The following is a 14,029-nucleotide window of genomic DNA, read 5'->3' on the forward strand; positions in this document are numbered from 1 at the left end:
TGTGCCCTTCCAGGAAATCGTATTATTGAAGTTTTAAACCCTTTTAATCTTTTTCTATTCCTAAGTCTACAGCCCTAAAGAGTACTCTAAATAATTAGCTGCTGCAGATGAGGGAAGGCAATTCGGAGACTCTAAGGAATACCAGGTAGTAACAACAGCAATCCAATTTCAAGACTTCTTTGCTGGGCACAATCCTTCACTGGTACTGGAGTTTCTTCCTTATAACATTAACTTGTTCTTGGGTTTCCACATTAAATCAATCAACTTCTCTCAAAAAGGCTCAGTTTTAATCACTTAATCAGTTCTTACTTGTCTCCACTTTCAGTTAGATAAACAGATATAAACAGAAATTGGAACCAAATGTCTGCATAAACTCAATTTCAAAAATAAAAGGAAAATCTGCTTAAGACAACATTAGAAACTTCCAAGAGGTTGTAAATTTAAGCAAGACTACTCTTCTAATGTCAGAGGCAGAAAAATCTGTGTGCAAAAAGGGATACAAAAAAGGAAAAAATAGCAATGGAGATGGGTGTTGTAAAAATAATGTCATCAAGAGGACCTGCCCAACCCTTTACATAACTATAGGACATGACAATAAGATGAGATAGATTTCTGTCTGTGAACAAACAATAAGCTCTGAACTCTCGCAGCCTGCATAATTTATTTTCTTTTTTTTTCAGTTGGAAGAAGGAAGAGCATTTTAATAACCTTTTCATGTAATTATGAATATTCTTTGATACTACACCAAAACTTGACAAGTTGTAGCTTCTTCTTTTCCAGCTTTATTGAGCTATATTTAACATAACATTTGTGTAAGTTTAAGGAGTACAACATGATTTGATATACATATGTATTATGAAATGATTACCATGATAAGATCAGTTAACATCCATTACTTCACACAGTTACCATTTTTTGTGTGTATATGGTAAGAACATTTATATTTTTGCGTTTAAGTATGTTCCTCTCAAATATTTAATAAGCAACTACTATGTTCCAGGCAATGTGCTGTTTTACCAGATAATAACGTCAGAGTCTTTCAATGTTCTTTCTCATCTCTCCCACAGCACCTGGCATGGTGCTGAGCTCACATCAGCTGCCCAATAAATACCCGTGAAAATATTTCTTCCTTTAAGTGAACATGGGGGGACATATGAGGTTAGCACTATACCCAATGATGTAGCACAGAGACCCATGTAAAAGATGCCCACTTCAATAACAGACTGCCTCTGGTTACCAACCTATGCCCCATTCTGACTGATTTGTCACACCGTACATACCTGTCCACTGAGGGGGGCAGCGGCAGTTGTAAGTGTTTACCCCATCCACACAAACCCCTCCATTCTGACACTTGTGATTAGGACAGTCATCAATATTCCGCTCGCAGGTGACCCCTTCAAAACCTAGTAAGACAAGAACGGAGAAAATGATAAATTCTCACACAGATGGTGTGATCTGCTCTTCTCTGCAGGGTATGGTCATCAGAACAGACTGACTTCATTATTTCAATTCAATAGCCAGCAGCTGGTCAACCCAAGACTCACCATACAAAAATCCCCCAATCTTCTGTCTTCTCTTGCCTCAAGCATAGTTAGACACTTAAAATGACTCATTATGCCAATGGCATGCCTTCATAGTTACCTCACAAGTATTTCAAAGTGTTTTCATGAAATAAAATCCCAGTGAAGATAAATGTCTACTCAGAACAGCTATTTACTTGTTCTAAAAAAAAGGGTATTAGATTTTCCCCAGCTCCATGCTAGATTAATGGGAAGAACAGATAAAAGATTACCTAATTAAATTTAAATTCCTTTTTTTCCCCCTTGGGAAAATCAGCGTGGTGGGGGGGGACATAAGAAAAAATATTGAACTTAAAAGTCTGAAGATATGGGTCAAGTTCCAACCTCACTGCTTATAAGCTATTTAATACATGGTAAATTACAAACTCTGAAGTAGCTTCCTCATCTGTAAAATGAGGCTGACTGCACCTGCCCAGCCTGCCTTTCTAGGTTGTTATAAGTGCCACATCATGAGTAAGGTAGAAATAAATATAAAAAGCTATCTGAATATGGGGTGGCATTATTACTAACTAAACTTGCTAACTAGTATTACTAACTAACCAACCCTTCAAATTCTTCATCCTCCTCTTCACATTCACAGCATTGCCTCCTTCCACTTGATTTCTCCCTTTCATGATAAATGAAACTAGCACACCAAACTTCACCCTAACTGCCCATAGAATGTTCCTCTATAATTTATCCATTTTTTTCTTTCTTTCTCTCTCCTTGCTACCAAATCTCTTAGCTATTAAAATAGAAGACTACCAGCTTTAAAACAAGAGAGAAAGTTCACTGATCATCATCTTATTTGAAATACATGTGACTAAGTATTTGCCCTCTTCAAAATGTCCCTTAAGTTTCTCGCTCTTACTCAAAACACTTATTGGGTCTTATACTAGGCACTGGTATAGGTGAGTAAAAGAAAGAGTCCCTGCTTTGGGGGCATTACAGTCTGGTGAGTGGGACAGACATCAATCACACCTTGCAATTTATTCATTCCTTACCACAAGCTACTGCGGTATTCTACATCTGCTCTGTTACACTGGAACATGGCTGGTTTCTCTGAATACAGTAGCGGTCATGTAAATAAGTATGAACCAAGTAACCAAAAAAATTACCCAGAGAGCAAAGGAAATCACTTTGTAGAAGATGGAGATAACTGAGAGCTTGACTGAAGAGAATCCTGTTTCTCTAGGTGTTTGGTACTCAGTCCATTCAAGCCGATGAGTCATTAAGTAAGCTTGAGAAAGGCTATGAAAAATTTTATAGACTCAGATTTTTTAAAAGATTAATCATATTACTCCTGTATCTGTTTAATCACATGAAAGTCTTACAAATGGACTAATGAGTCAGTAAATGTTGAATTGTTTAAGCCCACCCATAATTATGATAAAGTGAGGGCAAATCTACAGATCCAGAAAGTACAGTCCCTGAACAATAACTGAGGTCTCTGTTTCTAGCCTAGTGCTCTTAAATGGAAACATTCTTCAGAAAAGTCAAAGATAGTTTTAGAGTGTAGGAGGGAAATAAGGGGTCCTGGCCCACCGCTGTTAGAACCTGTGTGGTCTGGTGGTGTTCCAGAACTGCTATTGGTCATCCTCCCCCTAACTTGATCTCCCTGGTGACTAAATATGGTTGACTAGGGTGTCAAGGAGGTGATGAAGACTTTGTAGCCAAATTATAAGGACTTGAAACTGTGACCTTGAATTTATATTTGCCAGTGCTACAACCAACTGAATTCACCAACCACAGACAAATTAAGAAAGCAGAAGCATTTCAACATAACCACAATATATAAGAAATAAAATGTCTTCTTTTTATGACTGACTAACTATTTTAGTTCTTACCTGTCACTATGTAGGTAGGTAAGAAAACAAGTAGGTGAAGGAGTTAATTCATGGTTGAAGCATGGCCTCTGGGGCCAAACTGCCTAGATTCAATTCTCACCCTTGCCATGCAGTAGCTCAGTGAACACGGGCAAGATACTTAAACTTTCTTTCCTCTCTGGGGTAATTAACAGGACCTACCTGAAAGGTTGTTTTAAAGATTAAATGAGTCAGATATAAAAAACACTTAATTCAGTAAATTGTGTTGGAACAACTGAATATCTAGATGCAAAAGAATAAAGTTGGACCCCTTCCTCATCCCATATACAAAAATGAACTCAAAATGTAAGAGTTAAAATTACAAGACCCTTAGAATAAAACATAGGAGTAAATCTCTGTGATGTGGGCTAAGCAGAGATTTCTTAAATATGACCAAAAGCACAAGCAACAAAAGAAAACATTGAGTTTGGAATTCCTCAAAATTAAAAACATTTGGGCTTCAAAGGATAGCATAAAGAAAGTAAAAAGACAGCCCAGAGAATGGGAGAAAATACTTGCAAATCATGTATCTGTTAGGAGAATTATATCTAGGTTATATAAAGAATTCTTACAACAAAAATTAAAATACAATATATATAATATAATAATACAAATAGCCCAGTTATAAAAAATGGATAGAAAATCTAAATAGACATTTCTCCAAAGAAGATATATAAATGGCCAATAAGCACATGAAACGATGCTCAACACCAGCCATGAAGGAAATGCAAATCACAACCATGATAAGCTATCACTTCACACCCACTAGGATGGCTATAATTAAAAAGACAGATAACAAGTGTTGGTAAGGATATGGAGAAATTGGGAATCCTCATACACTGCTGGTTGTAATGTAAAATAGTGCAGCCACTATGGGATATAGTGTGGCAGTCACGAAGAGACTAGAGTTACCATATCACCCAGCAATTCCTCTCATAAGTATATATCCAAAAGAAATGAAAACATATGTCCACTCAAAAACTTGTACAAGAATGTTCACAGCAGCATTATTTAAAACAGCCAAAAAAAGTGGAAGCAGCCCAAATGTCAATTCCCTGGTGAATGGATAAATATTGATACAAAGTGGTAAATCCATACAATGGAATATGATTCAGCCATAAAAAGGAATGAAGTACTGATACCTCCTGCAACACAGATGAATTTTGAAAACATTAAGTGAAAGAAGCCAATCACGAATGACCACATACTGTGTGTTCCCATTTATATGAAATGTCCAGAATAGGCAGCTCTATAGAGAAAGTAGATTAGGAATTGCCTAGTGCTGGGAGGGAGTTAGGGGGAGGTTAGGGAATGACTGCTAATGAATACTAAGTTTCTTTTGAAGTGATAAAAATGAGCTAAAATTTATTGTGGTGGTGGTTACATATATCTGTAAATATCCTAAAAACCACTGAATTGTACACTTTAAAAGAGAAAATTACATGGTGTGCAAATTATATCTCAATAAAGCTGTTATATTAGAAGGAAAAGCACTTAAAATAATGCCTGATGCACAGGAAGTGTTTTACACATATTAGTTAATACAATTGGCTTGGCCAAAAGGTTCCCTTGGGTTTTGCCATAAGATGTTACAGAAAAACCCAAATGAACTTTCTGGCCAACCCAATATTATATATCAATGGGATCAGAGCATCCCTGAGAGATTATCTACTCTGATCCTTCTAAGTTACAGATGAAGGTAAAGGCCACGAGGCTGACCTACCCAAGTTTAAATGCCTAGTAGTCAGTACTCAACTAGAAATTTTATTCAGTTTCAATCAGTATGATCTCTGGGACCCCAGAGTTCCCTTTTATTAATCTGAAAAACTGATCTTGGGTCAAAAGTTCCCATGTCTGAGAAAACCCTAACCAAATCAGTTATCCTCCAAAGTTAAGACAGGATTTATGCTTTAAAAATAGAGTTACAGCACTCTTTGTGGAAATAGCTAGCAAATTCTTATAAGAAAGTCTACCTAAGGGCGAGGGGAGTAGGGAGGGAGGGTAAGGCTTAAATGAATAAGTTATAGTGGAATCACTTCTTAAAAATGTTTTAAGGTTTTAAGGGAAAGGGAAACAGACAAGTCTCCAGACCTGTGGGTGGGATGGGTGTAAAAGACTTACAGAAAGGCTCACATGACTGTACTAAAAGGAGTCCACTGCTTAAAGCCAATTCACATCCTTAAAAGGCCAAAAAGAAAGAAATTAAACTCAGAAGGAACATTTTAAGACTGTGCTGTTATAAAACCATGGGCCACGTAACTGATAAATGATGACAGTGAGGGTGGGGAGCAGAAAAGTGTCTTTCGAACTTGTCATCCCACACAGAGAACAGCATCTCTCAAGAGAGCTTCCATATCTTTCCATTTTCAGCCCCGGGGAGGTGTGAGGGTGGAAAGTCTTGGTACAGAGGCCCAAAGAAGACAGCAGAAAGGGGAAGCTGAGATGACACAACCAGGATTCTCCCAGGCCAGGCTGAAGGTCCTCAGGAAGAGCTTCTGTGCACAGGGATGAAAGAGTGAGGAAAACCCAGGGATGCCTGGAACTGGACAAAGGCACAAAAGTAAACAGCTACGTGCTACCTTCTCCCCCGCCTCTGGGAAGAAACCTGTCACAAGAGCAAGCGGGCCCCACCTCTGTCCCACTGGTTTCCTCGGCACACTGCATCCGTCCTCTGAATGGGCCCCAATGAGCTCACCGACCCCATGACTGGCCCCTGGATGCCTGTCCCACCACCCACCCAGGTGGCTGCTCCTACCTGCCTCCCTCTGTAGCTCCCAAATCATCTCCACTTCCCTTTCTAACTTTACCTCCAAAGAAGTCAGAGAAATGAATCAAGGGGTTGAAAAGAAAGAAATTCAGAGCATTTTTTTTAAATTATAGAATATAGGAATTCTCTTCTCTATCACATTCAATTCATTCATTTGTCAAATATTCATTAAGACTCAATTTTGTGCCAGGCAGTAAGCTGAATACTGGGGGGCGGGATTAAGATGAGGGTGTCTACTCGCAAGGATGAACAGTCAGTTTGATAAGTGCTGTTCTAGATGTATACAGGTTGCGAAAGACCTCAGAAGGTTTCTCGTCCCCACGGGGTAGGGAATATGGAAGGCATTTCAGTGAAGTAGGTGCCTGTGACACATCATAAGGAATAAGTTCTGTATAAAAAGGCAGGGGGGGGGGGGGTAAGTGACAGAAGGCTGAGGAGGTAGCACAGGGAAAACTGCCAAGCATGGCAGAACAGGCAAAACTTCCAGGAACATCAGGTAAAACTAGATACAGGGCCCAGGTTAGAGGAGCTAAAATAATGTGCCCTGCAAAACGGGACGACAATTTCTGCATCTGCTCCAGTGAAACCTGCCAGAATATGATTAGTATAATACCCAAGAGAACATCACCTGCCCGTGCATATGAGAATGCAAGAGGGAACTATTTCTAACAGTTTTTAAGTTCAGCAACTGCAGAGCAGACACAAAAGCCACAAAATGTGGTTAAGCTTTATTTTAATGATATAGGGATATAACATATAATCAGCCTGTAGTGTACAGAGGTGATCTACAAAGGATAAACCTTCCTTGTTTGGACAGGATGGATCAGACAGATTTTTATGAAGTTTAAAAATCATAAAGGAATAAGGAGGTACAGGAGAGAAAGAAAACAGGAAAGTCCATCAGGGACTGTCCTATCCAACTGTGAACTCACAGGTACAGCCAGGAGATACAAACAACCCACTGCTTTCTGATTACCTGTGCTACTTCTTAAAATATCACAAACATAAAACCAGTTTAACTCATTCTCTCCCCACTAACCCCAAAAAATTGGGAATCAGTGATTCAAGAATTTATTTTCTATTTTGTTCTTTTGTTAAAATTATTCTGGTTGAGTGCTCCTCCTCAGGGCTTCTGCTAAAAACTTTACCTAATGGTAGTTCATAAGGATCTGGATTATTAACAGTTGCTGATCCAAGAAGATGAAATACAGTTCCTTGGTTTGACTCTATCAGTTCCCTCTTGAATATATTCCTTTTTTCTTCCCTCTATGGAGAAACACTTCTTTCTTTATTACACAGGATGAGTCATTCTTGCAGTTTTAATTCCCTCCCCATCAGTCTTAAAATAATTCTAAAATCAACTCAGTAACTACAGTGCCCTTTGCAGGAAAAGAACTATATCTTAACCATTCAAAAATAATCACTAACTTATGTGGGGTTCACTGACTTTCAGAGTTGAAAAGAACTCCAATTCTTTTTACGCAGTACTAGTATAAACAAGTACAGAAGGAGAAGCTAGACTAAGTCTAGGGTGCATGTTACCAGGAAGAAAATGAAAAGACCAAAGTTACGTTCTCAATACTACCATATTATACTAAACTCAATCTGTCAATCAATAGGTATGTGCCTATTATATACCTGGCATGGTTTCTAGGTGCTTGGGACATATCACTAAATAAAAACAAAGATCCTAGCTTTCACTTTGGAGAGGGGAAGAGGCAGCAGAATTTAGAAAAGACAGACAATAGACATAATGAGGTAAATTATATAGCACAAATTATATAGTAAGATGATGACAAGTGTTACAAAAAAAAGAAAAGAAAAGAAAAGAAAAAGTAGACCAGGGTCAGTAATGAAGGGGGAAGGGAATGGTTACAACCTGAAATAGGGTGATCAGGGTAGGCCTCAGTTAAAACTGCAAAAACTTGAAGTGTGGTGGGAAGCAGCCATCTGAGAATTGCAGAACCTGGACGAAAGCTGCTTTGCCCCTGGCTGACTTGGTTTCCCCACCTTTAGAACTGAAATAATGATTCTCTTCAAATAATGGTGTTGTTTACATTGAGACAGTAATTATTATTTTAAGTAACATTTTAGTCTCTTGGACAGTGTGGAGGGCAATGGGGGAGGGACAAGGAGAATGGTACTGCACTATGAAAAGGACTCTGTAAAAGAAAATCATCTCCAGGTATTATTTCCCCATGTGGAAATAAAGTTAATACTTTGCAAACTCCACCTGGGACATAAAAACAATGAGCATAAAATCTTATACATTGTATAAATATATATTTATTCACAGTGTTACTGCATTATCTATTGTTTTGAATTCTTTTTTAATTTCCTTCTATACATGGTCCAAGCTGACATCATCTGTTTTAGATCACGCGACCCTGAAAGGCAAGAACTAGCCTACTTAACTGTTTTTAAATATCTGCATGATATGTATGTATGTATGTAACAAATACTGTCTGATCATAATTAGAAATATCTCCTTTTTCTTTTAACATGAACCTACATTTTTTTAACCCAAACACCTCTAAGCATTTAACAAAAAGTCTTACACATTTCAAAGCACCTTCAGGGGAAGAGCAGTAGTACAGTGTCATGGAACAAGATGTACAAAGCACAGGCTTTGGAAATAACCTGCTTGGATTTCAGGACTCAGCCTAACCACATGCCAGCTGTGCAACTTTGAGTAAATCACTTAACATCTCCAAACTTGAGTTGCTTCACCTGGGAAACTAGAAAAACAATACCTATCCCCAAGGTTTTTGTGTAATGGAGCTAATGGAAGCAGAAGTACCTGGCACAGTGCCTGACTCATAAAAGGCATTAAATACATGTTAGTAAACTCTTTCCCAAATCTTCTGCCCCCAACGCTGCACCCCCCTTCCTGATCCCAAACACACACGTACACGCACACACTTTGTCAGTGTGTAAAAAAATGTCTTGCTTTAAACTATAAGGAGAGTGTAAGAGACAGCCAGGATCTCCTTACTCCATCCCACTAGCCCTGGCAACCTCTCAGCTGTGGAATCCTTGGTTATTTCCTTTCTCAAGGAGGAGATACTATTCTGGTTTGACAGATCCTTTCCTGGACACACTCTCAGAATTCCCTAAGGTTGTTATCGTGGCTAATGGATAACAATGCAGAGGCTATGGGAGTGAATAATCACTCTCTCCCTGCTAAAAACTTCCTTTATTGACTTCTCTAACTTCCCGTTAGTACTTTGCTGCCAAATCAACCTCTTGTTCTAGGCAACTATTAAAAGTAATTTTCTTGAAACTAAAAAACACATTTAGTCTTCAACGATAAATTGCACTAACCTCAATTACTAGCCACTTAGGCTATTAGAATATTAGACTATTAGAAAATGTGCAAAATTAAATTGTTTACATTTCTATTTCCTTCTTTTAACCCTTAAAATGCAAACAAAAACGGGAGTGAAGAAAGATATCTTTTAGTTATTCCTTCTACAAGATAATGTGGATGACAGTAATATTAGGTAAATAAATATTTAGTGTCTAAAATGACAGCATTATCTATTCTTCATTGAAAGAGAAACTGAAAGCAATGCAATTAAATAGCTTGTTCTTGTGGCTTAGAGTTAAATGGTATCTTTTTCTATTATGTGGCAGTCTTGTATTGCTGTATCTCAAGCACACAGCACCGTGCCTAGAACATAGCTGGCAGCCAGTAAATTTTAACTGAATGAAATGAATAAATTACCATTTGCTTTTATCCCGAGGACCAACATATGACCTTTAATCCCCAAAAGATAAAACAAACGATCCCATTATATGTGAACCATATCCACAACACCAGAATCTAAGATTCCTACTCCAAAAGAGTGGCTAAAACAACTTCTTTTTGAGGCAATTCTGCTTACTTAGCACATTATTCCCCCCTACAGTTTTCCTTCTTTTGTTTTTGCACTAAGGTTATTTGTATAAAAAGCAGAATCTTTGTTGCCTAGTAATTCATCTGCTCCAGCTGCTTGTGTTCTGTTCCCAATCAAAATTCTCGGTTTTCAGCCTCCTCATCATTTTTATAAGGAGTTCCGTGAATCTGCCAGCCTGGCTCCTTTTTCCATCCTACAGAACACTGGGCCCCAGGCTCCCATACACTGCTCCTCTTTTTGCTTCTACCTTGGGGTTATGTATGGCTGTGCCATACATAATCTATCAGCGCTCATCAAAAAGTGTCCACTGATTAACAGAGCACCACTGCCACCCCAGTTCCAAAATTCTCCAACTTCAAGTCTGGGCAGGGCTACCCCAAAGTCAGAGAGACTACATGGAGAGGGTTCTAAAGATCAGAAGCTCAGTGAAAGTCACAGAAGGGTAGGTGGGTACAATTAGGTAGCTAGTAAAATAATCCATTATTCTATCAGAGGTAGAAACATATAGGAAAGTTGATCATCTATTATTATTGTCAATTCAGTTTAAAGCATTTTATTAATCATACATACACATTTTTCAATGTCTAATTCTCATTGTGTTCCTTTCCATTCCATAGACTTGTCTATTGTTTTCCCAGAGCTCTGTGTCCCTTATTTCTCACTGTTCCTCCAAAAAGGACAATAAAAAATTTCCAAGCCACTCATCATCATAAACCCTGACATGTTAAATTACCCCCTGCTCAGTTTACGGACCACATGGGCCCATAAAACTCCTCTCTCACCAGCAAACCACCCCACACAAAATTCTCACTTCCCCTTTTCCCTCCTGGGAAGGATACTTCTTAAAGGAACAATTGAACCACACCTATCCCCTTCCTTCCTGCTGGAGGTGCATCCCCCAACCCAGGACACTAGGGGGACTCCTTACCTGGAAGGCAGTTGCACTCAAAGGCGAAGTCACCAGTCTGCCGGCAGGTGCCTCCATTGACACAGGGGGAGGGTGCACAGGGCACGTAGGGACTGTCACAGTGCTGGCCTGTGAAGCCCTGGGGGCACTGGCACTGATAGGAACCCGGGAGGTTGAGGCAGGTGCCACCGTGCTGGCACTGTCCTGGAACGTCACACTCATTGACATCACTTGCACACTTCTGCCCTGTGAAGCCTGCAAGGCATGTGCAGGAGAACTGGTTGGCCACAGTGGTACAGGTACTGCCATTTGCACAGGGCTGAGACAGACAGGTATCAGTCCATTGGCACAGTTTACCTAGAGGAAAGATAACAGAACTCAGTACTGCCCACAGAAATGAGGGTCAGCCCCGTCCCACCACCCCACATCTCCCACCCAAAGGGTGACATAAGGGAGCCTCTGCATGGAGAGTCCCTAAGCTCTTTGTATTTTACAGGAAGCCCATATCAGAGCTTCCTCAAGTTCACCTGACAGGGGCACTCTCCAGGGCCCTCAGCTGAGACACAAACACTCAGTGGGTCACATGGGAGGGGGAGGGACTGTAGGTTAGTCGCAGGAAGCCTACATCAATCCCTGCAACACAGGATCCAGAAGGGTCTGGATCCACCTACTGTCTCACACCTCCTTGTCTTTGCATAAGCTGCTCCTCTGTTTGGAAGGCCATCTTCCTTCGTGGTTACCTGATGGGCTTCAACTTATCTTGACAGCTCTACTCATAAGTCACCACTGCTGTAAAGTCATCCTTAATGCTCCCCTCAGCTCCCCAAATCCCCACCCCCTCTCCCTCACACACACACACCCCTGCACATGCAAACATATACCCCAAGTTTGCTGTTTCCTTTTATATCACCTGTCACACTGGCAGGGGTCAGATCCCTGTAGTAGGCTCTCAAATCATGTCTTTTGGGGTTTTTTTATTTCTTTTTTTTATTTTTTTATTTTTTTTTTTGCTTTATAACAAATTTAATCAGTTATACATATACATATGTTCCCATATCCCCTCCCTTTTTCGTCTCCCTCCCACCCTCCCTATCCCACCCCTCCAGGCAGTCACAAAGCACCGAGCTGATCTCCCTGTGCTATGGGGCTGCTTCCCACTAGCTATCTACCTTACGTTTGGTAGTGTATATATGTCCATGCCACTCTTTCACTTTGTCACAGCTTACCCTTCCCCCTCCCCATATCCTCAAGTCCATTCTCTAGTAGGTCTGTGTCTTTATTCCTGTCTTACCCCTATGTTCTTCATGACATTTTTTTTTCTTAAATTCCATATATATGTGTCAGCATACAGTATTTGTCTTTCTCTTTCTGACTTACTTCACTCTGTATGACAGGCTCTAGGTCCATCCACCTCACTACAAATAGCTCAATTTCATTTCTTTTTATGGCTGAGTAATATTCCATTGTATATATGTGCCACATCTTCTTTACCCATTCATCCGATGATGGACACTTAGGTTGTTTCCATCTCCTGGCTATTGTAAATAGGGCTGCAATGAACATTTTGGTACATGACTCTTTTTGAATTACGGTTTTCTCAGGGTATATGCCCAGTAGTGGGATTGCTGGGTCATATGGTAGTTCTATTTGTAGTTTTTTAAGGAACCTCCATACCGTTCTCCATAGTGGCTGTACCAATTCACAAATCATGTCTTTTGAATGAATAAAATGTATTGATAGTTTCCACAATAAATTATGACTAAATAGACCTCTTAGATGATAGAAACAAGTCAATATGATTTCTATTTCCCTTCAACACAACACACGTGCACACGTATTCTGGGAAACATTTTGTTGATTGTGGTCTTGACAAAAATATTGCTGGATGTGTTTGAAGGAGATACAGACTCTCTGGCTTCTTATATATGGAAATAACTAGAAGCTGTCATGAGAATAAAGGTCTAGAAAGGTAATTCTTGTGGACTCTCTCAGGTAGAAAAGTACTAGAAAGAAGCAGGAAGAAATTACTGAATCTCAAGGCATAACTCGAAGGAATCAAAGCAGATTCTTTGAGGTAGAAAGAGAGAGAAGAAAAATACTCCCGTGCTACTAGTAAATTTGGTATTCACGTGGTTTTTTGTTTTCATTAGTTTAAGCTTTTTCTCAAAACTAAAGATATGAGAACCCCCTGAATTTGTTAGTACTCCAATTGGTTGTCTAGATAAACATCCAAATCTTTGACCCCAGAGAAAAGCAAATGATAGTCATGACAGCTTCTCTAAAAGAGAGAGAGAGGTGACACTTGAGCACACAGAAGCGCTCTCTGCCTATCAGGAATATCAAAGCAAAGGGAAAAGGTGCAATAAAAATTTGGGTACAGCATGTATATCTCAGAGTGCTAAGCAGAGAGAAAATGAAGGAACCTCAATCTTTCTTCCTATTTTTTCTTCTGAGAGGTACTTACCCACAATGGAGAACAGATAAAAATGGTTACTTTTGACAACTGTGTATATCAGAGTATTTGCCTACAACTGAAACAAGAAGGTCTCTGACCTTGGTTTCCCATATATGTTTTGTACAAGCACTAACTTCCTGCCTCTGTTTCTTTATCTATGAGTGAGGTGAGCTCATATGGTCTGACGAGGTGGTATAGTGAGCTATCCCAAAACCAAAAGGGTGAGCTTGACCTGTGGCAGTTCCTAAAGGGACAGACAAAGTGGCAGATGTGTAAAGATGATCAGAACCCTGCAGACCACCAAGAAGAGTTTGCTTTAATGGCAAAGGAATACATTTTAATTTGAGGGTTATTTCAGAGTAACATTTTAGTTATGAAGAAGGCACTACTGCCATTTCCACTAGTCAGGATTAAAATGTGTTAAATAGATATGCCTTCCCTTTGCCTTGTGGAGCCAAACAACTCGAAACTGACAATCAGGAAAAAATTATTCTCTTAACCACCAAATCTCTTCAGTGACTCACAGTATCAATGCTGTCATAGTCATGATGGAGATAATGGATCATCCTAACTATCT

The 14,029-nt window shown here is 39.5% G+C and overlaps 1 protein-coding gene across 2 annotated transcripts in view; it reads right to left on the bottom strand.

Moving 5' to 3' along the window:
- Positions 1 to 14,029, bottom strand: part of NOTCH2 (notch receptor 2) — a 184,552-nt gene that overhangs the window by 87,048 nt on the left and 83,475 nt on the right. The window contains exons 4-6 of one of the 2 annotated variants that reach the window (XM_060090371.1): positions 11,019 to 11,354; positions 1,281 to 1,403; positions 876 to 1,129 (exon numbers count right to left, since the gene is read on the bottom strand). In XM_060090371.1, coding sequence (XP_059946354.1) covers positions 1,053 to 1,129; positions 1,281 to 1,403; positions 11,019 to 11,354 — 536 coding nt within the window. In that variant the 3' untranslated portion in view covers positions 876 to 1,052. Of the gene's footprint in view, positions 1 to 875; positions 1,130 to 1,280; positions 1,404 to 11,018; positions 11,355 to 14,029 lie in introns of those variants that run through there. The other variant, XM_060090369.1, reaches the window with a different exon arrangement.

Source organism: Mesoplodon densirostris, chromosome 2 (assembly GCF_025265405.1).
Source record: "Mesoplodon densirostris isolate mMesDen1 chromosome 2, mMesDen1 primary haplotype, whole genome shotgun sequence".
In the NCBI taxonomy this organism is placed as follows: Eukaryota; Metazoa; Chordata; class Mammalia; order Artiodactyla; family Ziphiidae; genus Mesoplodon; species Mesoplodon densirostris.